The 24,929-nt window shown below is 41.2% G+C and overlaps 2 protein-coding genes across 2 annotated transcripts; one reads left to right on the plus strand and one right to left on the minus strand.

Annotated features, from left to right (window-relative positions):
* The first annotated feature begins 4,339 nt into the window (after nt 1-4,339).
* On the plus strand, nt 4,340-7,214 carry LOC113013995 (uncharacterized). The gene is made up of 7 exons (XM_080295436.1): nt 4,340-5,179; nt 5,291-5,359; nt 5,453-5,547; nt 5,964-6,087; nt 6,248-6,365; nt 6,452-6,528; nt 6,665-7,214. The coding sequence occupies exons 1-7, from the start codon at nt 5,108-5,110 to the stop codon at nt 6,776-6,778; spliced, it is 669 nt and encodes a 222-aa protein (XP_080151562.1). The 5' UTR covers nt 4,340-5,107; the 3' UTR covers nt 6,779-7,214.
* A 4,647-nt stretch (nt 7,215-11,861) lies between these two features.
* wnt5a (wingless-type MMTV integration site family, member 5a) lies at nt 11,862-23,644 on the minus strand. The gene is made up of 5 exons (XM_080295144.1): nt 22,595-23,644; nt 19,773-19,921; nt 17,013-17,260; nt 14,313-14,605; nt 11,862-13,733 (listed from the first exon to the last, which is right to left on the minus strand). The coding sequence occupies exons 2-5, from the start codon at nt 19,907-19,909 to the stop codon at nt 13,275-13,277; spliced, it is 1,137 nt and encodes a 378-aa protein (XP_080151270.1). The 5' UTR covers nt 19,910-19,921; nt 22,595-23,644; the 3' UTR covers nt 11,862-13,274.
* Nucleotides 23,645-24,929: the final 1,285 nt, after the last annotated feature.

The following is a 24,929-nucleotide window of genomic DNA, read 5'->3' on the forward strand; positions in this document are numbered from 1 at the left end:
ATTGACAAATTGTGACCTCTATGTATAACCTTCCTATTTTCAGCCAGTTCTGCCCCATTGAAACAACTTGCGGTGCGAGTGGTTTCTTGGGGGGGACACTAGGATAGAACTGGCAGCGAGGGAAGGGAGAGCCGCTGCTGTGGAGCCGACTCGCCTCTCTGATCCAGTCCAGACTGTTTGCGACGTCACAGTGTGGTGCCCTGCCCTCTTTCTCTAAAACACACAACCACAATCTCAAATAGCTCTAAATGTAGCTCTGCGGAGTGCTCTTATTTTGGCCTGGTTGTTGTTTTACACCAAAAACCGGGAAATGGAACAAGCTTCACTTTCTTTGGAGAGATGAGCTTTGCCAGATGTTTGCGCTGACAGCAGGTTTTTTTTTTAGGCTTGTAGTAATGAGAATTTTTTTGTGCATCTCTAAGTTTTTTCTGCAGTGACAGTTTGATGTGAGCCACGATTTGATGTTGTCACAACCTCACACAGAGGTTAATACGTAGCCCGCTACCTAATTCACCCGGCTATGGTGCAGCATGGTGACAAAAGACTGCGGTCAAGTGAGCCCTCACTTACGAAGTCACAGTCAAGCTAGCCGCCCCGCCACCTAAACTGTGGTTGCACTACTCTTACGTATATTACGGTATAGGTGCCGACTGGCTTAGAAACGAAGTGTTTTCTGTCCTGACACTATTTTACTTCACAATCCACTCCCAGTTTTGGTTAATCTCCACTTTCCCCCCTGTGACCCACAGCCCAAATTACTGTATGATTCAGAGAAAATTAACAATAAAATTTACCCAATTTACTCTACTGTACTTTTAATATTCTCATCTTTGAGCTCAGATTACAGGAAAACTATAAGAGGTGACGCAGATATCTCACTGGATTATGACTCTGGGTGACCCCCACTCTGCACCCTGTGATCCACAGCCAAATATACTTTACGGTTTTTGAGAAAATTGATAGTAAACTTTGCACAATTTACTCGACTGTACTCTATATATTCTAGTCTTTGAGCTCAGATTACAGGAAAACTATAAGAGGTCACGCAGATATCTCACTGGATTATGACTCTGGGTGACCCCCACTCTTCACCCTGTGATACACAGCCAAAATTACTGTACGGATTTCCAGAAAATTGATAGTAAACTTAACACAATTTACTCTACTCTACTCTATATATTCTCAACTTTAACTTCAGATTACAGGAAAACTGTAAGAGGTGACGCAGATATTTCACTGGATTATGCCTCTGGGTGACCCCCACTCTGCACCCTGTCATCCACAGCCAAAATTACTGTACGGATTTTTGAGAAAATTGATAGTAAAATCTTCCCATTTTGCTTTACTGTACTCTACATATTGACATCTTTGAGCTCCGATTACAGGAAAACTGTAAGAGGTGACACAGATATTTCACTGGATTATGACTCTAGGCTGTCGCCACTCTTCACCCTGTGATCCACAGCCAAAATTACTGTACGGTTTCTGAGATTGCTGTGTTGACAGAGTATGATAAAGGCTAAGAAAATATACTGCCTAAAATAATATCAAATTTATACAACAAATTACAAAATTGCCACATCTGCTGTTATTGCCATGTGTTAGAGCATTATTTAGTCATAGAAAATACATATCATTGAAATATCATCAGTAAAAGAAATACTCCCACTATGTAAGACATGTTTTTAAAGTCAGTTAATAAATATTGTATCAAGTCCATACAGATGTTTAAAGGCATAATGCAAAGCATGTTTGTTTCTTATTGCTTACAAATGTGTTTGCCTTTAACATGATTTACATTTCATTTATACATTTTCACAGACGAAACAATAAAAGAGGTTTCCTGAACTGTTCTTGATGGCCCAAATTTTGAATCCTTTTGAGGGTGATGCATTATCCAAGAAAGTGGGAAATTTGTTCATTGATCTCTGACCCTCGCTGACTATGACGCCTCCTAATTCTGCTTCCAGCCTTGCTGATAAATTTGTTCTTCCTTTTGGCATCCCTGTCACTTATACTGTCACCAGTTGTACACAGCATCTCTGTTTGTCCACCAGTCTAATCTGTAATTCAGGTGAACCCAGAATTACATGTATTTTTGTAATGTTTCAAAAAATATACACTATATGTTGATGGGCATTGTCACACTTTTCTTTCCTTTATAAGTAAGAATCTCTATGGTTTTAATGACAATTCATATACAGATTGTGGAGGACATTTAATTCAACACTCAAAAAAGTTCCTCATCAGCAGACTATAGTACAATTTCAGCCCACCGTTAATAAACCCATCCAATGCAGGGTTATCAGAGAAATTATGCAAATGTTATGTTTTTATGTACTGGTAATCTATTTATCATTTATCATGATTCCTGCTCTGATGATTACTTTCTTCTACTTCTGTAATTTTAATAGATGAAGGATCTTGAACATTAAGCTCCAAACAGGATGAGTGAGGAAGACCACAGAGGAGAATCATGGCTGTAGTAAAAGAATACATGCAGTTGTTTTTTTTTCATGGTGGAGGAGCAACTTCTGATACTATCTTAAAGAAAAAACACATCAAATTGAAGAGTAGAAATAATGACAACAATATGTCTACATTTTTTTTATTAATTCCTTAAAGTAAATGCAGTCTTGTCATGGTCAGAGTTGCCCACTCATATTTAACTAATTCAAATACAATTACTGCATATCAATGCTTATGTTCTAATAAAAGGCATTGTTTAATACTTCTTCCATGACAACCCAAATAAATCAATGATAGGGAAACGGGAAGATTAGTAATCAGGCAAGGTTTACTGTTCATTTACCATGCCCTGATAACAGTAAGCTTAACAAAAGAAAAATGTTGGGGACGAGAACCGGGCGGCTGAGCCAGATCAAAGACATTACTAAAACAAAAAGACGCCAACAGCTTCCCTAAAGTGGAAATAAAATAATATGCAAAACAAAAGGCCTGTGTACCTGCTTGACACATACAGTGGGGCAAAAAAGTATTTAGTCAGCCACCGATTGTGCAAGTTCCCCCACCTACAATGATGACAGAGGTCAGTAATTTGCACCAGAGGTACACTTCAACTGTGAGAGACAGAATGTGAAAAAAAAATCCATGAATTCACATGGTAGGATTTGTAAAGAATTTATTTGTAAATCAGGGTGGAAAATAAGTATTTGGTCAATAACAAAAATACAACTCAATACTTTGTAACATAACCTTTGTTGGCAATAACAGAGGTCAAACGTTTACTATAGGTCTTTACCAGGTTTGCACACACAGTAGCTGGTATTTTGGCCCATTCCTCCATGCAGATCTTCTCGAGAGCAGTGATGTTTTGGGGCTGTCGCCGAGCAACACGGACTTTCAACTCCCGCCACAGATTTTCTATGGGGTTGAGGTCTGGAGACTGGCTAGGCCACTCCAGGACTTTCAAATGCTTCTTACGGAGCCACTCCTTTGTTGCCCGGGCGGTGTGTTTTGGATCATTGTCATGTTGGAGGACCCAGCCTCGTTTCATCTTCAAAGTTCTCACTGATGGAAGGAGGTTTTGGCTCAAAATCTCACGATACATGGCCCCATTCATTCTGTCCTTAACACGGATCAGTCGTCCTGTCCCCTTGGCAGAAAAACAGCCCCATAGCATGATGTTTCCACCCCCATGCTTCACAGTAGGTATGGTGTTCTTGGGATGCAACTCAGTATTCTTCTTCCTCCAAACACGACGAGTTGAGTTTATACCAAAAAGTTCTACTTTGGTTTCATCTGACCACATGACATTCTCCCAATCCTCTGCTGTATCATCCATGTGCTCTCTGGCAAACTTCAGACGGGCCTGGACATGCACTGGCTTCAGCAGCGGAACACGTCTGGCACTGCGGGATTTGATTCCCTGCCGTTGTAGTGTGTTACTGATGGTGACCTTTGTTACTTTGGTCCCAGCTCTCTGCAGGTCATTCACCAGGTCCCCCCGTGTGGTTCTGGGATCTTTGCTCACCGTTCTCATGATCATTTTGACCCCACGGGATGAGATCTTGCGTGGAGCCCCAGATCGAGGGAGATTATCAGTGGTCTTGTATGTCTTCCATTTTCTGATGATTGCTCCCACAGTTGATTTTTTCACACCAAGCTGCTTGCCTATTGTAGATTCACTCTTTCCAGTCTGGTGCAGGTCTACAATACTTTTCCTGGTGTCCTTCGAAAGCTCTTTGGTCTTGGCCATGGCGGAGTTTGGAGTCTGACTGTTTGAGGCTGTGGACAGGTGTCTTTTATACAGATGATGAGTTCAAACAGGTGCCATTCATACAGGTAACGAGTGGGGGACAGAAAAGCTTCTTACAGAAGACGTTACAGGTCTGTGAGAGCCAGAGATTTTCCATGTTTGAGGTGACCAAATACTTATTTTCCACCCTGATTTACGAATAAATTCTTTACAAATCCTACCATGTGGATTCATGGATTTTTTTTTCACATTCTGTCTCTCACAGTTGAAGTGTACCTCTGGTGCAAATTACTGACCTCTGTCATCATTTTAAGTGGGGGAACTTGCACAATCGGTGGCTGACTAAATACTTTTTTGAGTTAGATTTAAAACCGTTGTAATTGATTACAATGAATGTTCTCATAAGAAGAATTATTTGAATTTAGTTACTATTGTCTTGTTGAAACACAGGTCGCATATTTGTGGAAACAACAGGAAACGGAAGTTGTTGTTTCTGTGGTCCCATCTCAGATTAGAGGTAACAACTTTGTCATACGTCACAGTGAGTTCCTGACCCTTAGACCACACAGCTGGCTTGTTGGAGAGGTATGTAAACTAGTTATTTAAAAAAAAAAAAGTACTGCATAAGGTTAACGTTAAAGCTGGGGCAGGACATTAGTTTTTCCCTACACATTCAGTAAGTACTACTTTAGATCGACATTCCAGGCATATCCTCATGACTGAATACTGAGTATACGTAAGTAAAAAAAATCTTTATTAAAGATTGTATTCCAAAACTTTATCATGTTTACAAAGTAATAAAAGGTTATTTATTATACTCCTCAGGTCATTGAAAGTATCCTGCACCACTGGGCCATTCGGCTAAATCAGGGGAATAATATCTACATTATGAACCACTACACGAGCGGTGTGATCCTCTATGGAGAGAGAGAACTAATCAGGAGACAAAGCTTGTCCAAGGTAAAAAAAATGTTTTATATATTCTAGAATTAATTTTTTAAAAGTTAATTAATGTCTCGAAATGGAAAAGGTATTGTTGCAAATTTGTAATTAATTCCTAATATGTCACAGGTGAACTTTGACAACTACAGAGCCGTTTTATCCTTTGTGAACATTGGAAATATACACTGGAAGTTTCTGGTTAGTATGAGCAGCATTTCTGTGAAAACAGTTTGTTTCAATAACACATTATTCATAATTTATGTACTTTTTAAATTTATATATCTATCGCAGTACATAAATGCAGATGACAGCTGTCTGTATTTGGTCGATCCTTCAAGAAACTCTTTGGAGCAGGAAGAGTCTGACCGTGCAGCCAAAAGATTCCGGTAATTATGCGTTATTACATGTATATAATAACATGAAGCATTAGAAAAGTGACAGGAGGACTTAGGAGGGCTTTTTCTAAAGGTGAACGTATGGTTGTAGATTAAAGTTTAATAAAATCTGTGGTTATCAGTTCTTTAAAGAATTTAAAAAAAATAATTCAAAATTACTCACATATGTAATTTTAAATAATAAAAAAACCACTGACAGTGTTTAAGCAGTGATACATTTGAGACAGTTAACATTTGTAGATTTAAAAGAACATGTTAATAATTTTGATACTTCATCTAACATAATGTAGAGCACAGGGCTTTCTGACACACCATTAAAAACAGTGATATGTACTATATGTGTCTTTTTCTGTGTGACTTTTATCTTTCATTTGTATATAAATGTGATATATGTTATGTTCACAAAGTGAATACTTCAAAATGAGGAGGACATGCTACAACAAAACAGACTGGGTGAATGTGAGACTTCGAGGAGTACTGACACGTCCATTTCAACGGGATGGTTCTAGCTTAGGAGTAATGGACGTCATGGTATGGTACCACATTAACGCAATAATATTTTTCTGTGAAATTAGATAAGAAGATGGGGTGGGGGAAGTTAAAATAATCTTAAAAGGTTAAATTGTGTAAACAGGAAGTGTAACATTTGCAGATGTTTTCATTTAATTGTTTTTGGGGTTTTTCATTTCAGATGGTCATAGAAGTAATGGAAGCATTCCCAAATAAACCAGAAATGACATTTTTGACGACAAAAAAAGAGATGGCCCAGGCACGAAGGACATTTGCACAGACAATACTTGAGGCCTCCGGTGTGTAATATCTTCTTCAAATGGACATATTTATTTGTGTCAAACTGATGAACACTAACATATATATTAAATATGTTATGTTTTAGTATTTGACAGTGACAACAACTGTGCCATGTGTGCAACGGTGAAACCACCTAATCCAGGACCCTCCATCACTGACTGGGTATAGTATTTTTAAAAATTGTTTTATGTTATCTACAACAAAGTATTTGACTCTGTGTCTTAAAGATTGTAATTGATTAAAACATAGAATTATTTACGTAATGTGTTTATGAAAGTTCATTTGTTTTTGTTTACAGATCCAATGTGATAACTGCAACCACTGGTTCCATTCTGAAGGCCTGGACATGACAAATGAACAGCTCAGCAGTGCTCAGAAGACAGAGTGGAAGTGTGTGCTTTGTGTAACCTAATTCCACATGCAGTGAAAGCTACTTGAATAATCTGCTTATAGTTGTTATTGGTGTTTTGAGGAACACATGTGTAAAACACAATGTGTATAACATTCTTGCTTTGTGCACGTACCTCAAGTATTTCCTTTTTGATTTTTTGGGTTGATTTGTGTGATGACAGATAATGAATAACAATATATCTAAACTGTGTAGTAGTAATATGAGAAATCAGTAATCTGAGAAATGTAATTTCTCACCCTGACCGGTTGAGGCAGATGGCCCCGCCCCTCCCTGAGCCTGGTTCTGCCGGTGGTTTCTTCCTGTTAAAAGGGAGTTTTTCCTTCCCACTGTTGCTCATAGGGGGTCATATGATGTATTATTGTAAGGTTTAACTTATTACGTAAGTGCCTTAAGGTGACTATTGTTGTGATTAAGCACTGAATAAATAATGTCTAAAACTGAAGTTGCTACTTGAGGTGGTGTGTGAATGACATTTTGAAAAATTTAAATTGTGTGTGGAAAGAAATTTCTTGTAGTTAAGCAAATACTTCAATGAACTCATTTTGTTTGGTAATGGAATAGGATTTAATTTTTATCAGAAATCCATACAGTAATTGTTGCTGTGGATGACAGGGTGCAGAGTGGGGGTCACCCAGAGTCATAATCCAGTGAAATATCTGCGTCACCTCTTACAGTTTTCCTGTAATCGGAGCTCAAAGATGTCAATATGTAGAGTACAGTAAAGCAAAATGGGAAGATTTTACTATCAATTTTCTCAAAAACCGTACAGTAATTTTGGCTGTGGATGACAGGGTGAAGAGTGGCGACAGCCTAGAGTCATAATCCAGTGAGATATCTGCGTCACCTCTTACAGTTTTCCTGTAATCTGAGCTCAAAGATGAGAATATATAGAGTATAGTAGAGTAAATTGTGCAAAGTTTACTATCAATTTTCTGGAAATCCGTACAGTAATTTTGGCTGTGGATCACAGGGTGAAGAGTGGCGACAGCCTAGAGTTATAATCCAGTGAAATATCTGCGTGACCTCTTATAGTTTTCCTGTAATCTGAGCTCAAAGATGTCAATATGTAGAGTACAGTAGAGTAAATTGTGCAAAGTTTACTATCAATTTTCTCAAAAACCGTACAGTAATTTTGGCTGTGGATCACAGGGTGCAGAGTGGAGATGGCCTAGATTCAGAATCCAGTGAGATATCTGCGTCACCTCTTACAGTTTTCCTGTAATCTGAGCTCAAAGATGAGAATATATAGAGTACAGTAGAGTAAATTGTGCAAAGTTTACTATCAATTTTCTGGAAATCCGTACAGTAATTTTGGCTGTGGATCACAGGGTGAAGAGTGGCGACAGCCTAGAGTCATAATCCAGTGAGATATCTGCGTCACCTCTTATAGTTTTCCTGTAATCTGAGCTCAAAGATGTCAATATGTAGAGTACAGTAGAGTAAATTGTGCAAAGTTTACTATCAATTTTCTCAAAAACCGTACAGTATATTTGGCTGTGTATCACAGGGTGCAGAGTGGGGGTCACCCAGAGTCATAATCCAGTGAGATATCTGCGTCACCTCTTATAGTTTTCCTGTAATCTGAGCTCAAAGATGAGAATATTAAAAGTACAGTAGAGTAAATTGGGTAAATTTTATTGTTAATTTTCTCTGAATCATACAGTAATTTGGGCTGTGGGTCACAGGGGGGAAAGTGGAGATAAACCAAAACTGGGAGTGGATTGTGAAGTAAAATAGTGTCAGGACAGAAAACACTTCGTTTCTAAGCCAGTCGGCACCTATACCGTAATATACGTAAGAGTAGTGCAACCACAGTTTAGGTGCGGCTGGCGGGGCGGCTAGCTTGACTGTGACTTCGTAAGTGAGGGCTCACTTGACCGCAGTTGACAAAAGGGGGTTTGTAGGGGGGTGAGACCAGAGCTGAAACTGAGGTTTTGTTTCACAGATGGTAAAATGTGGTGTAAATATATTACATCAATATGCGTAGCCTGGTATATTGCAGTCATAGAAGAACATTTGTTCAGCCTTTTCCACTGCAGGAACAGAATCAACAAAGTAGTCTATGAATGCACAAAGATGCGGTCAGCAGATCTGGCTTCAGCACGGGGGAGTTTGTCTTATATCAACCAGCTGCTTTGTTTTAAGAAAACACAACTTGTCATGTAATCGTCGTGAAGAACCTCCGAGGAATTTTAATGCAGCGGAAGAAGAAACGAGTAAAACCACTGGATGAGCTGGAGAACCTCAGTTTTTATCCAGCCTGGTCTATTCATCATCGTAATTATCACCTTTGCATGAATACAAAAACACACACGCATGCACGCAACTGCAACCGAGCATTAAACGCACGATAAATGCTTGAGTTATGCGCGCATTTCAACATTTCTAAAATATGAAACCGTCAATGTTTCTTTTGAGGGAAAAATCTGTAAACATGTTTGTTTCTTTTTTGCAAGATTAAAGGGAGGAAAATATGAGAGCAATGTGAGATATACTTAAGACACGCTATTGTGAGGGTTTGGATCATCTAAATATGCCATGTGAAGCTACAAAGAGCTCCTGCAATGAGTGCTTAATTGTGTGTGCAAAACCCAAATCGCACCTTATCACCCTGTGACCACAACTGAGGGGGGAGGGGGGGGGGGGTGACTGTGTTGTTCTGCATTGAACTGATATGTAAATATTTATGTCGTCACCCGCATTAACTGTCATTCTACCAGAAAAGGGGGCAGGTTGAGAGAGGGCTGCCAAAATCAGACGAATCAAATGTTTGAACACTTGGAAGATCTGCTCCTCTTCGTCTGAGCGTATCCGTTAAGTTGTACCTGCGCAGGCAGCTGCACACCTGGATTTCTGTTTACACTCCAGCTAGAAGAGTCCTGCTGGTATGACGTCAGCCACTCATGCTGCAGAAACCTCGTCCAGGATGACCTGGCCTTCATGTACATATGAAACCCAGAGTTGAAGGGTGATTTCATAGCCTTGTAAACCATCTGTTGACAGACGTTTCAAAAATGTAAAACCTCCCTGCTTGGCTTGATTTCCTTGGAGCCTTTTTTTTTCTTTTAGATTTTACAGTCTCGCTCTTCAAACGCTGACCTTCTATCTTTCCCTCTTGCCTTTGACCTGTGTGACACCCATCGTGAACTCAATGTGAGCACTTTTCATGATTTAGCAGTGTTTGCTCAGATGGGTGCACATGCAACTGTGCAGGCATACACACCGGGCTAACTGACAAGGTCACATATGGGATGTGCTCCTAAACTCTGTATCATTTTACAAGTGTAAATATTAGTCAATGTCAGGAGCGTTTACACAGTAATGGTAGTCCTTCAGCTCTACTTTACTTGAAGCACTTTTTCTCTCCTCCTCTCCCTTGAGCCTCTCTTCTCACAACCTTCTTCCTATTACTCCCCTCTTGTTCGATGCTCATGTAATCCCCCATTTCTCATTACCCAATCTTCTCTCCTGTTTTCCGCGTCTGCTTTTGAGCACCAGTAGTCTCTGACAAGACCCAGTCTTATTCCAGACATCCCAATTTCCCCACATTGAAATCCCCCTCGTCTTATTCTCCTGACAAAATGTGATTAATCATTCCATTAACTGATCCACTGTCACTGGATTGTTGAGGAATACTTATAATACAACCTCAACCATCCTCCAGGGAGACACCTAATCTTCAGGCCATCTTCCAGACCTCTCAAACAAAATGCTTTTGTGCACCACATGCCTGAAACAGCTGTCATCCAATGTGGGTTTGATTGTCATGAAATCTGCCCGTGGGTGAGAAGAGCGAATAGCAGGAAGTTAATGTTTCAAAAGAAAAGCACAACAAAAACTTGAACCTGGACGGTTTAAAAGACATCGTTTCACCAAAGGCACATTCACCAGCTCCTTTGTTAAAGACACCTGTTCAGCTGCTCGTTATGCAAATATCTAATCAGCTAATCACATGGAAGCTAGTTAATGCATTTAAGCATGCAGCCACAGATAGCTCTGCTGAAGTTCAAAGTGGGCATCAGAAAGAAGTGACTTTGAATGTGGTGTGGTTGTTGGGCCGGATGGGCTGGTGTGAGTATTTCAGAAACTGCTGATCTGCTGGGATTTTCCCACAGAACCATCTACAGAGAACTTACAGAGACTGGTCTGAAAAAGACCAGGGAGCAGCAGTTCTCTGGGTGAAAATGCCAGAGGAGCATGGCCAGATGACTCATGCAGTAAGACCTTGAAGCAGATGAACTACAGTAGCAGAAGACCACACCAGGCGTCACGTCGGTCATCTGAGAACAAGAAAGTGAGTACGGTTCACACGGGCTCACCAGAATTGGACAATAAAAGATTCAAATGCTGCATCATTCATAGGGTAGGTTGAGAATCTGATGTAAACTACATGAATGAGTGGATCAGCTGCTGGTCATGGTGTAATGGTGTGTCCTAGTACTTTGGGCCCACTAGTACCAACTAGAGTTTAAATGTCACAGCCTACCTGAGTATTGTTGCTGACCATCTCCATCCCTTTACATATAATACATCGTGTCCATCTTCTGAAAGTTGCTCCCAGCAGGATAACAAAGCTCAAACTATTGCAAACTGATTTCTAAAAACAAAAAGGCAATGAGTTTGTGGTACTCAAAAAGCCACAGTTACACCTCAAAGCAACAGAGCCTCTGGGATGTGTGGAATGGGAGACTCAAATATGCAGTAACTGTGTGATGCCAGCTTATCAATATTGATCAAAATCTCTGAGGAAGGTTCCCAACACTTTGTTAACTGGTGCAAAAATGAGGTAGTTCTGAAGGCAAAAGGTGTCCAACCCAGATATAGAAAGATGTACTTTAAGTGTCCAGTGGGTGTGTCAATACGTTCTTGGCATGTGCATTTAGTAATGTACAGGGTGGGCCATTTATATGGATACACCGTGCCACAAACAGGACTTTAACATCACCAACCATTCCCATGTTATTATGCTGTATCCATATAAATGGCCCACCCTGTATATGCAAGAAGAAGAATCTTTATTTGAAGGAAGAAAAAACTCAAGGAGGCACAGACAACATTAAAGACTGAGTAAAATACTTCCTCGTTGGTTTTACACTCGGTATTTATTGAAACAAAGTAGAGCATTGAGCCAATTTGTAAAAAATAACAAAATATTTGCTATAGCACATTAAGTTTAACAAACCTCAAGCTTATAAATATACATAGTTGGATTGGTAGAAATAGTTTGTCTAGCGAGAATCATCACAGGGACAGTGAGAAGGTAAGTGAGTGGTACTGGAAACCTGTGGCAGCATCGTAACCTGAACACCTGTGATACAATGTGTGTAAGAGTAAAGCCAAGCACGAGCATGACTTGGTTCCACGACGATAAGGTGCATTTCCCTTTTGCAAAAACAGTGAGGAGCCGCATTAGTGAGAATTAGTTTAAAAAGTGAACTTTGGGATGCCTGCCTCATCACTGGTCTGTTATGAAGATGATGCTTTTCTGCTGAAAGCTAAAACGAGGATCTGTTTTAGGAAAATAAATACAGTTTACTGATTGGTTTGTTGGATAGACGTACTATATACACAGAATATTTCTCCACTGTAACCACAACATTGCCCATATATATTTAAACCGTGTTAAGTATTGTAGAATAATGTTAAATGGATAATTTGAAGTAATATGGAAACATTGAAGGCTATAATATTGATATAACGATAACAGCTGAACAGACACGTACAGACATGTTTAAGCCTCTGTATCAAAGTGCATAATGATGGAGGGCTTGTTGCAGCACCTGGGGAACTCTAAGGCATCAGGGACAGCTTAGTCAAAATGGCCCGATCCCCGAAATAGCCCTCTTCTTGTGCCCATTGTACTCCAAGGACTCGTACAAACCGACAGTGTTCCTTACTGTATGTGTGAAGGGGGACAAGCAGACTTCAGCAACGATGTGAAGGCTGGTCTGGGAACAGGCCCTTGAAAAACACATCCATAGACTACAGCACACGTTCTCCTCTTTATAGTCGCTCTCCAAACAACAAAATAGGACCTTTTGTCAATTATGCCACAAAAATTAAACCTTACTCATCTATGAAAGGCACAGTCCAATTTAAAACGTTGTGACCCATTTCCTCTACGGAGTCAAGAAAATGGCTTTTTCTGTGGTTTAAACCCCCCCCCCCCAAAAAAAAAAAACAAAAAACAGTTAAAAGGAACCGTGGTATAAAATTTCCAGCCAGATTTAGGCACTTGAAAGATTTAAGTTTTCTGCTGATGAGCGGGCCAAAATAAAACATTACAATCTGAAAATAAATATTTCACAATACTCTCAGTTTCTGAGGACATGATTTTTTAAGTCTTTTTGCAATGGCATAATTGTTTAACTCTATAAATATAATTTATATAGTTTCTTTCTTCCATTCTCTCTGTGTTCAGCTCCTCTGCTCATGAATACACACAGATTTATGCCCATTATCTGCAAGCAAATACACACAGGCAACACTCTTCTTCTCACTTGCAGACAAATTGGTCTACGACTTTGGTGCAGCGCTTGCACTTGACGTAGCAGCACCAGTGGAACTTGCAGTGGCACCGCTCCACTATCTGGGCCTTGTACTGGTCATAACCTCTGCCGCAGCACATCAGCTCACACCCATCCATGCCCTCTGAGGTCTTGTTGCAAAGCCGCCCCACTGTGCCCAAAGAGCCTGTGCTTTGGTTCTTCAAGCAGTAGTCTGGACTTTGCTCGATGTACACCAGGTCATGGTTCGTGGGAGGGTTGAACCTACTGTGCATCTGCACCAGCTTTCCTCTCGAGTTGAGTTTCATGGCTACGGCACTGTCATACTTCTCCTTCAGTGCATCGCCCACCTTGCGGAAGTCGGCCAGCTGCAGCCAGCAGGTCTTCAGGCTGCAGGAACCTGATACTCCGTGGCACTTGCAGGACACGTGGGCAAGGTCTGACACAATCTTGAGAAGAAGATGATCAGAGAGAAACAAAAACAACAGGTTGCATAATTATTATTCTTCAGAAAACGGAAAAAAGAAAAGAAACTTGACCACATGCTTCGTGCTGTAAATTCACCCTGCCTGTATAAATATTTGAATAATGTGCTGCTCTTGATCTCATGAGGCATCACTTTGCTAAAAAGGACAGAAAGTGCAGGGTGCTCCAGGGTGCAGTGATGTCCACTCGTTTGTCCTCCTTGAAAGAGTACAGCCTGCCAATCTGGCATTACGATTCCTTTGAGGTGGTTTCAAGATGTTTTAAAAGGAAAAGAAACTCCAGAGCTGTCTGCAGTGACTCCATCTTTTCATAGATCAAAGCCTCAGGGGAGCAGATGGAGCTGTTACACAGATGATCAGTGGAAACCTGTCTGATTGACCTGGACTGGACTATCTCACTTAAAAAACAAACAAAAAAAAAAGCCTTTCAAGCTCTGGTTGGTCTAATTTTGAAGCGTGAAGTATATACACGTCTCTCTGCTTGTTTTTAAAAAAATAATAAAAGATTTGTGCGTGCACGTGCATGTGACTCGGCCATCTTACCCTCCGTCCTGCCTCATTATTGTGAAGATTCATCAACAGCCGTGCATTCTCGTGTGAGCCTTTGGGGAAGCTCTTCTCCCTCTCACGGGCATCCACAAACTCCCTGGAGAACCTGTAGCCATAGTTGAGGTTGTCTCCGCAGCCGCCCCAGAGCCAGTCTCGGGGAAGATCTTTGGGGCGAGCAGCACGACTGCACCCACAGCTGGAAAGCTCACCCTCTCTGCAGGCCCGGCTCACGGCGTTCACCACTCCGGCGGCACTTATGGCATACGTGAATGCCGTTTCTCGACTGCCTGCAGATACAAATACCACATGACATTTGAAACAAGACAAGAGTAGAGATCCAAATTTTGTTTTAAGCTGCCCAATTTTAAAAACACTGCAACCCATGAGACAAGAAAAGTGATCTCCATCCACTGCTTTCATTTTTGTAGGTTAAGCATGCACGTGTCTTCTGTAGCCAGTGGATCTCCCCATCGTTTGCTTTAAGTGTGTGTGTGTGTATGGCACTTTGAGATGTGATGTCATTTGACAGCATTCACCATACACTTAAGATTACAGAGCACTTCAGCCAAGCGCTGCAGGGTCGTCATCAACAACATGTTGAACAGTGGAATCTGGTTTGCTGTTATTGGGCTTCAGCCAGAGAGAAGACGGCGCCCTCCAGTGACAGAGATCCTTCTTAACAAGTCTCTGCCATTTCACCCAAATTGAACGTGACAACGGTTCTTTTAGTTTATCTGTCACGACTGAGTGACTCTGGAGCCGCTGTACATTAATTCCAACTGTTTCTACCCTCAACATTTCCTCTATAGAGCGAAGATTTAAAGAAAAAAAAAAAAGGCAGAAAATTGCACATAAGCAGTTTTTGTCGCTGTACGAAGCCACAAGAGAACTAAAGAAGAAACAGACTAGCAAACGATGAAGCCGTGTGTTGACACTGAAGACGAGGACTGCTACACAATAAAAATGCACAGCTCATATACATGCTCGGGCAAACCTTTAGAGACTATGCTATAATGACAATAACATATGGACAGAGTGAGATGAGGGAAACTAAGGCGAGTGAAACGATAAGTCAAGAAAGAGACGGAAAAGAAACAAAACAAGCAATATAAGAAAAGAAACACACTTAATATTCCAAAAAGGAAGAAAAGATGAATAAAGAAACCTCCTGGAGAGGCTGAAAGATCCAGGTGGGAAATACTGCTGGAAGCATTAGTGATCAGAGAGCGTGGTGGGGGGTTTATTAGGTTAGTACAACTTTTAATCCAGCCTGAGAGTACTGGCCTAACGGTGGGCCTGCAGACAGACAAACTGTCGTCTCCCACACTGCTGCCGCCCTTCTAATGTCCCCCACCCTCGAGCTAGCCAAGCCATGCAAGGGAAGAGTCTGAACCCAGCCACGCCGGCACCCCCTGGACCTATGCTTTAAATCACCAGCAGTGTCCTAAGCCAGCAGACAGTAAGACAGGCTTTCATATGGACAGCTATAGAGGGGAGGACATGTTTACATGGCCCAAGGTGGACTGAGATGGGATCACTGTTGGGGAGGAAGTGGGAGGGAGAAGAGGAATGGGAGGAGAACGGCTGCTTGTGAAGAATAATTTGTGGAAAGGGAGTAAGGACCAGAGACACGCCAGGCAGAATCACCGAGAACAGAGTCAAAAGCTACACACAGAAGTACAGCGCGTTAAATGGTCGAGCAACACGAGTGAAACGGTGCGACATACACATGTCCATTCAAACCGTTTCAGCTCTTATCCTTAAAATGTCCCCGTTAGAAAAGTCATCTGCAAACACAGTAAGAGGAACGCTTCTCTGAATAAACAGTCACCACAGAAACTCCTGACCATGTGTCCTGTAGATCATCCAGAGAAAAGGTAACATTACATTTAAAATTTAATTTATTTCATTACATTTCCTTAGTGGGACAACACACATCCAGTGTCTGCAACTGGTTTCATTTGGCTGAACTAAACACTAAAGACAAACTAAAAATAAATTTGAAAAATGGCCAAAACTGGAAGATCTGACCCGTTTAGATTTAGCATCCTAAGCTGCTCCAACATCCAATAAAACTGGAACAATGTGTGTTTAATGATAGGACCCAAGAACAGGACTTGATGTTAGGGACTGGAAAGCTCTTGAACTTTCTATAAGAGACAAACAGACAATGTAATCTCTGACGTGGTGATATATCGCTCCATATACTCGTAGCACTCCCCTTACTTGTAAATACACAGAGTCAGCTACAGTCCAGAGTTTGTGTGTCTGCGTGTGTATGTGTGTCTTTGTGTATTAGACTGTCTCCCATTCATCAGGGGGGAAAGCAGATTCTCCGACTCCCTCCTGCTCCATATCAGGGGGCTGGTTTAGCAGGCCAAAGCCACATGTGATTTATCGAGCAACCTCACCCACCAACTATTCCCTCCACACAGCTGCTGAGCATCAGCAGCCTCATGCATTTCACACACTTTTCACAAACATAAAAAAGGGTCAGTGACTCAGAAAGAAGAAAAGAAAAAGACATAAAATATAAAAATCTAAGTAACCCTGTTATATCTGGTACATACAGGAAATGTGCATATCAACATGCTGGTGAGTACAGTTATGAAGCGTTATCTTTGTTAGTTTCCTGTGTCTTTGTGTACGCGTTTCTTAGAATATACGGCACGTCATACAGCCTGTGTCTCTTACCTATTTGCATGACCCGTCCAAAAACGGAGGAGTTGTCCACCGTGCTGCAGTTCCAGCGCCGATGTCTGAACTGGTACTGGCACTCTCTGATGCCTGTCTTGGCACCTTCACCGATGTACTGCATGTGGTCCTGGTAGAGCTGGCACAGTTTCTTCTGGCCCTGCGACAGGCCCACCAGCTGGCTGCACAGAGGCTGGGCGCCGATGATGTAGGCCTCTGGGATTAGTAAAGGGTTCATGGCCAGAGACCTGCGTGAAGGGGACACACAGTGCAGTGTTTTCAGTCATGTGTCATTAAAACAAATGCATCCACGTTGTTGGGCCAACACTGCAATCAGCAGCTGATTTCACTTGATTGGGTTCTCTCCATTGATGATGGAACTATGTTAATCAGTGAAATGGAGGTGCAGTTAGTTCCTAGGTGGAGTAAAACCCTGTACACTCTTAATGTCAGAGGACAGTCGATGTGAAAGTCATTTAGAGCCAAGAATATACAGCGAGTGAAGCTTAGACGAGAGGAAGAGCAGTCAGGAGATAAAGGAAAAGAAAGAAAACGCAAGTAAAACACAGATGCATGAAGGAAATAAAGGGCTACGTTTTAAAAACACACCACTATTGTCCGACAAACGGAAGCTCACGCTCCCGCATCCAGTGGCTGACTGCGGCGACCACTGTAATCACTTTTGAGTTGAACAATTTTTTTTTTACAGTTCTTTATATTATTACTTTTAATTAATAAAAGAGACAAAGCTGTTATAAGGAAAGAGTTGATGCTACTAGATTGCCTACGCTGGCTAAAACTGTGAATTTGGAATGAGTTTAAGGTTCTTTATGTGCCTATAAAGCCACACATCGGTGGCTCCCGGGTGTATTTAAGAAGTTCTCTGCCCCTGTGCTGCTAGGTCTCTGAAATCCTCTGGGCAACTGCGTTTAACTGCTCCATGATCGAGGTTAGTGGGAGATTTTTGTGGCGGGAGCTCCAGTGAACTGGAACAGCCTTCCTCTCACAATCAAATGCTACCCGCAGGACTTAAAGAAAAAACAAGACGACAACAATAACATGTACAGATTTTAAATGACCCTTGGACATTTTTAGTCACCTTAGTATTTTTATATTAATTTAAAAAACAATCTCACAACTTCTGATATCATTCCACAATGTTGTTGTATAGTTTGTGCTTTTTGCACCTATTTTTGATGTTACTTGTCCAATGAAGGTATACAAATTCATTTATTTTAAAACAGGACATTTTTTTCCAAACTGAATTATATAAGGATTTCCATGTGTATTTCAAAATGTGCATTTTTTTCCATCTTAACTTTAAGTTATGTGGTCGGCCAAATACACCGGTATGTAGGCCGGTGTGTTTTAAAAGAAATGTGTAGCTTACTACAAAAAAATATATAAAAGCACAGATATGATTAATTCTCATAGGTTTTCTCAAGTGCATTTCCTCATGTCAGCTCACCCGAGCAAGAGTAAAATTCAGCAGTCGTGTAACTTCTTATAGCACCAGATCATTTCAGCTAAAATAATTGTTCCGTTCAATTTTGTGGAAGAGAAACACAAAAACAGAGCGAGAGAGTGAGGAAGGAGGAAACACCAGTATGAGCATCTGGTTCCAGGCCACAGGACAATTAGAGCGGCCCATCTCAGAGCCCCCAGAGAGAGACAATTAGCCCCTAGTGTAACCTGATAGACTAAGGAAACTCAGCGGCAAGGAAACACAGAGGGAATACGCAGAAACATACACCGATATACACAAACGGGCACACAGTAGAAAGGGGGAAGAAGAAAAATAAATCATGCACACTAGTGCAGTCTGATGCTGTCTCACAAACATGCAATGAGCGCGCTCACAACTCCAACACTCCAAATCACTCACACCTGTGCGTCCTCTTGAAAAGGAAACTGACAGACACACACTGTGTGAACATCCTTTCCAGGGTCTGCTGTGTAGTAATGTGCGAGTCCTCAGCTGCAGGACTAATTTGAGCTGTTTCAACTTTAATGTAGCTTCCTACTTAGCTTAATTAGTTTGTATCTGTATAAAATCTTTACAATTATTTGTTTACATTGTTATTTTTCTATAACTCTACCAGCAGAGTATGTCACTATTTGCTCTGATTTGCTCCACTGGAAAATAAAAATATTTTCTAAGAAGTTTTGGGTTAAATGTCCAAAGTTCTTGAACAGGAGCTCTGATTGGGTACAATAAATATTCACCAAGTGTATAAACACAGAGCTACTGGATGTCAAGTGTTGTGATTATCAGAAGTGCTAGGTGTGTTGAAAATATAGACTTCTCTTTTAACGGAAGCAGGATATACACGGATACACACACACACACACACACACACACACACACACACACACACACACACACACCGTATTTGCAAATATTTGGACGCAGACTCGGAAACCACAGCATTCTATGTTTTTTTGCGATGTTCATAATTTTGGTTTGGCAAAAGAAAGTAAGGGAGAGAAAGTTTTCTTGTAAAGCTGATGGTATACACAGAGTATGCCATATAGATCACACATATACAGGCCTCAACAAATAAACACTTAAAAAAAAAAAAAACAGTCAGTATCACCTATATGTAACTTTTTGCCGAGTCTTTTTAGGCACCGCTGTCCTATTTACAAATTAGCGTATGACAGAAAAGAGAATGACAAGTAAACACACTTCAAAGGCGCACACTGAACAAATTAAGACTCACAGAATTGCTGGCATATGGAAAGAAAATTATTGCATACCACCATGAGTTGGCCTCCACCACCACCTGCATGAGGAGAGTGAGGAGTGTGAGGGCAAAGACACAGTGTCTGGAGTCCAACACGCTGCCAAAGGGCCAGCAAATCGGCCGACGCACACAGCCTAGCCCCAGGTTCATACTGCCAGTGATCTGAAGGAGAACAGAGAACAGGATACTTGTCAGTCTGCCTGCTTAACTAGATGTTTGTTTCTCATGCACAACTTTGGGGCATATTATGGAAAGAAAAGGGCAGAGAAAATGTTCTTTCAGCTGGATTGCTGTATATTTTACATCTCATTTACATGCGTGTGTGTGATGAAATCCCTGTAGCCATCACTGCTTGCACAGCAGAGCAGTCATTTGGCAACATATCAGAGTGTGAATCACACAGCCAGAGAAGACACGATGACTATGAAACCCCGCAAGACACATTCCAGACATTTCACTTTAAGGCACAGAGAGACTGAGAAGCGCTAGTTAGACAATTTAATTTAAACTTATTTTTAACAAATATTAGCGCATTTTAACGAAAAGGACCGGGGGTTGTTTTTTTTAAGCCAATAAAAATAAAACAGAACTGTAGCTCCAAGTTCCGCTTTTATTTACATTTCTGGGAGACCCGCCTGTATTTTCTTTTGCTGAGAATGTTTTGTTTATTTGAAAAACTATAAAAACTGTTTTTAAAGCAAATAATTTTAATTCGTTTTTTTTAATCGTAGGTAATTAAATTAATTATAAGAAAAACGCGGGTTTTGTTTTTAAAAAGATGGAACAATTAAAAAGTAAAGTCTATTTCTCGTAACTACGAAAAGTGGCGATTAAACGTGTAATCTGACAGAGGCCTAATGGACATCTCCTTATGTATTTAGCCTATATTAAGATTAATTTTTCTACTTATTAATTGAAAATGGATCTGACAGCAGCCGGGTGGCGGGGGGATGATGACCGGATACTTCGCAGCTTTTGCGCAAAGAAAACCGCACAGAATTTAAAAAAAAAAAAGAAAAGAAAGAAAATGTGAATTATCTGCGCACAACAGCACAGCTTTGTTGCCATTTTGGCAGAAAATTAGGTCAAATAATTACTCCTAAATTTGCGAGTTAAAGCGATGTGCCAGCCTTCCATCTTGTTCGTGTGTGAGTTTTTGGGATCGAGAGCAAGTCTAATTTGTCACGCTGCATTATTTTCCAGGGTTGAGTCGTGGAGACCCGGGCCTGCCTAAGACTCATTAAAAACAAGGCCAAGTTCACCATCACTCACCCAGCGCGCGCGCACACTCGCGCACAACACACACGAACACGTGCTTTTGGTTTGCGTGCTGCCTCGTAATAGTTGGTGAAGTTATGTTCTTCGCAGTTCCTCCACATAAATTAAAAGCAATAATCCACAGAGGGCGGCGGTTTTACACTGATTTTAAACCACTAATTGGAGCAGTTGTGCCTGAAAGGAAGTGGATTTTTTTAAATATTTTAAAACACTTTAGTAATTTATTGATAATCAATTAAATATTATTTTTGGCAAAACAGTTTGCTAGGAGCAGCTGAACAGCGGTGGTGACTCACAGGGTTCATTTGGCAGATTGAGTCACGGAGCTACACGGTAGGTGCGCGCATTGATCTGACAATTCACATCTGAGTTTCATCCACTCAGAACAAAGAAGAGTACATTTTGTTTTCATCGACGGCACAAACTAACTTTATTAATGTGAATATGATTTTTTTATAAGCTAAGCAAATCCTGCGTTCAGTGACCCTTGGAAACGATCTGACCCGAGCGAGGTATTCATAGGACGTGACCGGTGACTGCAGAGTTTTGTCAGTCAAAGTGGTATCTAGCTAAATGAACAAATTTCAGCTAGAATGATAAAGCAGCAGGCAGTACTTCAGTCAAAGTTAATTTCGGGGGTATTTCAAAGAGCCATATGGCACTAAAACCGAGAGAGCACGCATAGGAGGGGCAGAAAAAAAGTCTGCCTTTTAAGACTAGAGCTGGGAATACCTCGAACCCGGGCCTAGATATTACCCCGTTCTGGTCTCGTGTTGTTAAAACGCTTGGAAAAACTATTTAAAATATCATTAAACGGATTCATTGTGTTTTAAAAGTTTCAGCAACAATAAACGGTGAAAAATGTGAAGGAAAGCCAGTGTGTGCTCAAAGTCAAGTTGTATTATGCTTAATTTAAGGACGGTCTATTTAAAAAAAACAAAAGAACAACATATTTACAGTCAGACGTGCATCTTAAAGTCGACAGATGCTGACTGTGAATAAAACGAGTTACGCTAGGCTTCTTTTGTGTGGATGCGCGGGCTGGTGGAGAATGAGAAAGAAAAATGTATGAGGTAAAAAAAAAAGAAATGCATCTATTTTAAACATATAAACACTCATTAATGACTGAAATATTGTGTGTATCTAACAGGACAAGATGATGAGCGTTTTTTCCCTGTCTGCCCCGATGTTTACACAAAACCAGGAGAGGGAGCCAGGTACAAGGAGTTGAGAGCAGCAGAGAACACTGCCTGTTCACTTAACAATAGAACACTGTTCGTTAAAAAGCTTTTAAGCAGAAATCATATGCATTTCTAACAAATACTGTGCTTTTTATGTAATGTTTGCACAATAGCGAAGTGCCAAACGGCTGTCAGGCCATAGGAATGGGGGGTGGGCGCATGTTTCACACATCACATCTGTCAAGCACTTTTGTCCACATCCAGAGCCTGTACAAGTTCAAAAACATCCCACTGAAACACAAATTTTCCACTCTTTAAGATAAACTGTGGCTGAGGTGGAAAACTGAGTCGACTAGGAGACGTATAGACTACTCACCGGGGAGCACAGCCCGTTAGAAGCCGTAATCCACTCTCTGCAGACGATATCAAACCAATAATCACAGTGCAGGCCAGGTGATTTAAGATTTCCTTTTCCGCTGCACTCAAGGCAAGTACCGGAGTTTCTTTTTTTCGTTTTCCCCGGAATCTCTTGGGATATGCCTGGTTGGGATGAACAAAGTGCAACTCAGGGAGTCAAAGCTGAGAGTTCTTCAGGTTTAGTGTTTGACGCACACAGAGAAAAAAAAAAATCAGTGCAAGCGCTCCGTGCGCTTAACAGCTTAAAGTCTGGTAGTAAGCAGCGGGATGGATAAAGTATCTAGTGACAGTGTGTGGAAATAGTCCTTTCCTTTCACGATTCAGTGCGTGACTTTGCGGTACCTATTAACAAATACAACCACCTACGGCAACCCAAAGCGCCACTGGCGGAAACCTAACTGTTGATTCGCTTCTAATTAAAAGCAGCATGAAACTTGTCTGTCCAAGTGGAAAACTGTCCCAGAATCCAGCTAAACTACACCACAAGAAGAAGAAGAAAAAAAGACGTGTAAAAAGGTTAAGACAATTAATTCCAGCAGATCACACGCTCACGCCACGGCGCGTTTTACCTGCGGAAAGATCCACACGGTGATCCTCGCCACAAACGACTTGTCAATTTACCTTCCATTCTGCGCAAAAAAACAAAAACGACTCAAGACAATTCCCCAACTCGAATTAAAAGTCTCCACTCTCAAAAAAAGCAAGTCATTCATCCGCCTCACCGAAAAAAATAAATAAAAACATTAATTGATCGGCTCCAGACTTTATGCTCCAAAAACTTTCCGCGCGGACTATCTCCAAACAGTGCGGCTTGGCGAGCGCGCACGGTGCCAGGGGGAGGAAAAGAGCACAGCGTGTGAACGACAGCGGCTTTTCTGAAGCTCCAAGCGCGTCGTCCTCCCACACCGTCTGTGTTGAAGTGCAAAAAACTATCCCTCCCTCTTTTCTCTTCTCCCCTCTCTCGTTCTCTCTCTCTCTCACCTGCTCCCCAGTCGCCTCCTCTCTCAAACTAGCACATTGCTGCATTGATGCGCGGAGCAAAACCTTCACATGGCGCATGCGCTTCACATTTCTCCTCAAATCCCTCTTTTCTTCCTCCAGTCACCAACTTTCAACAACCAAGGAATTTCAACGTAGTTGGAATTGAGGAGAGAGAGAGAGAGAAAGAGAGAGAGAGAGAGAGAGAGAGAAGGGCGGAACAGGCTGTTACAAAACAAGCGTCTCTATTACCTAAAACAAACTTATAAAGCACCCGAGGCTATTACCCTATCCATACCAGAGCAGCGTTTGGATTTTCACTGGCAGCAGATCGAGTTACCACTCAGTAAAATCAAGACAAGCAGGTCCATATCATGTGCTTATACAGGCTGCTCTCATCACCTAAGTGGCCGTGAGCATTACAGTCATTAGAAATAGCTCCCAGGCATAATAATTATTATTTTATGGTACGTTATCTCAAAACATGCTGCAGGAATCTGTCAGCTTATAGTTCGATATTTTTCACGGAGTACAGTCTGAGCGTAAAGTGTTCAATCCTTTTAATGTGTCACACTGTAGATTACTCAGTATGTACACAATGAGGCCATTCAAGGGTGAAAGACGTGTAGTTTTCAATTGCGATGGACAGAACCTGGTTTGAGGAAACAGAGAGAGGATAACAGTCAGTGAAAGAAACAATGCTAAAATTAATGCAGGGAGACAGTCACCTGTACATCTGGCTGTGGACCAAAATAAAGACTTGCTTTTAACTGATAGGGGAGATGATTACACTGATGTAGTTGCCTTAATTAAGTGCCATCAATCTCGCAGGTCTGCTGCCTTTCCTTTACATTATGTGATGGAAAATGCCTGATTTGGCTCCCAGCTAACTTTTTTTGTGACGTTTTTTACAGCACTTGGACAAAATCCAAGTGTAAGCTGTATTTTCTTTCAAATGAGCTACTTAGTACGATGCAAAGCTATATTTTTACATGTTTTATACGTGGCGGTGCAGTGGTTACCACTGTTCCCTGGTAGATGAAGGTTGTGTGTTTGAACGGTCTGAGTCCTTTCTTGCAGTGATGGACTTCAGAGCTGTTGCCCTGTTTGGACCAGTGAGAGCTGCCATACAGATTCCAGTCCCATAGTCACCACGTGATCTAACAGTAGCCATCAAGTTTTCACACCACACACTGTGTAACTGAAAGCTGAATCTGATTATATATTGAGACTTAATATTAACAATGCTTATCTTTGCCAGACAGGTTTTTGGCTGTTTTCACACAGTGTAGACTGTAATAGTGTTGTGTCCTCAT

This window comes from Astatotilapia calliptera, chromosome 20 (assembly GCF_964374335.1).
Source record: "Astatotilapia calliptera chromosome 20, fAstCal68.1, whole genome shotgun sequence".
Classification (NCBI taxonomy): domain Eukaryota; kingdom Metazoa; phylum Chordata; class Actinopteri; order Cichliformes; family Cichlidae; genus Astatotilapia; species Astatotilapia calliptera.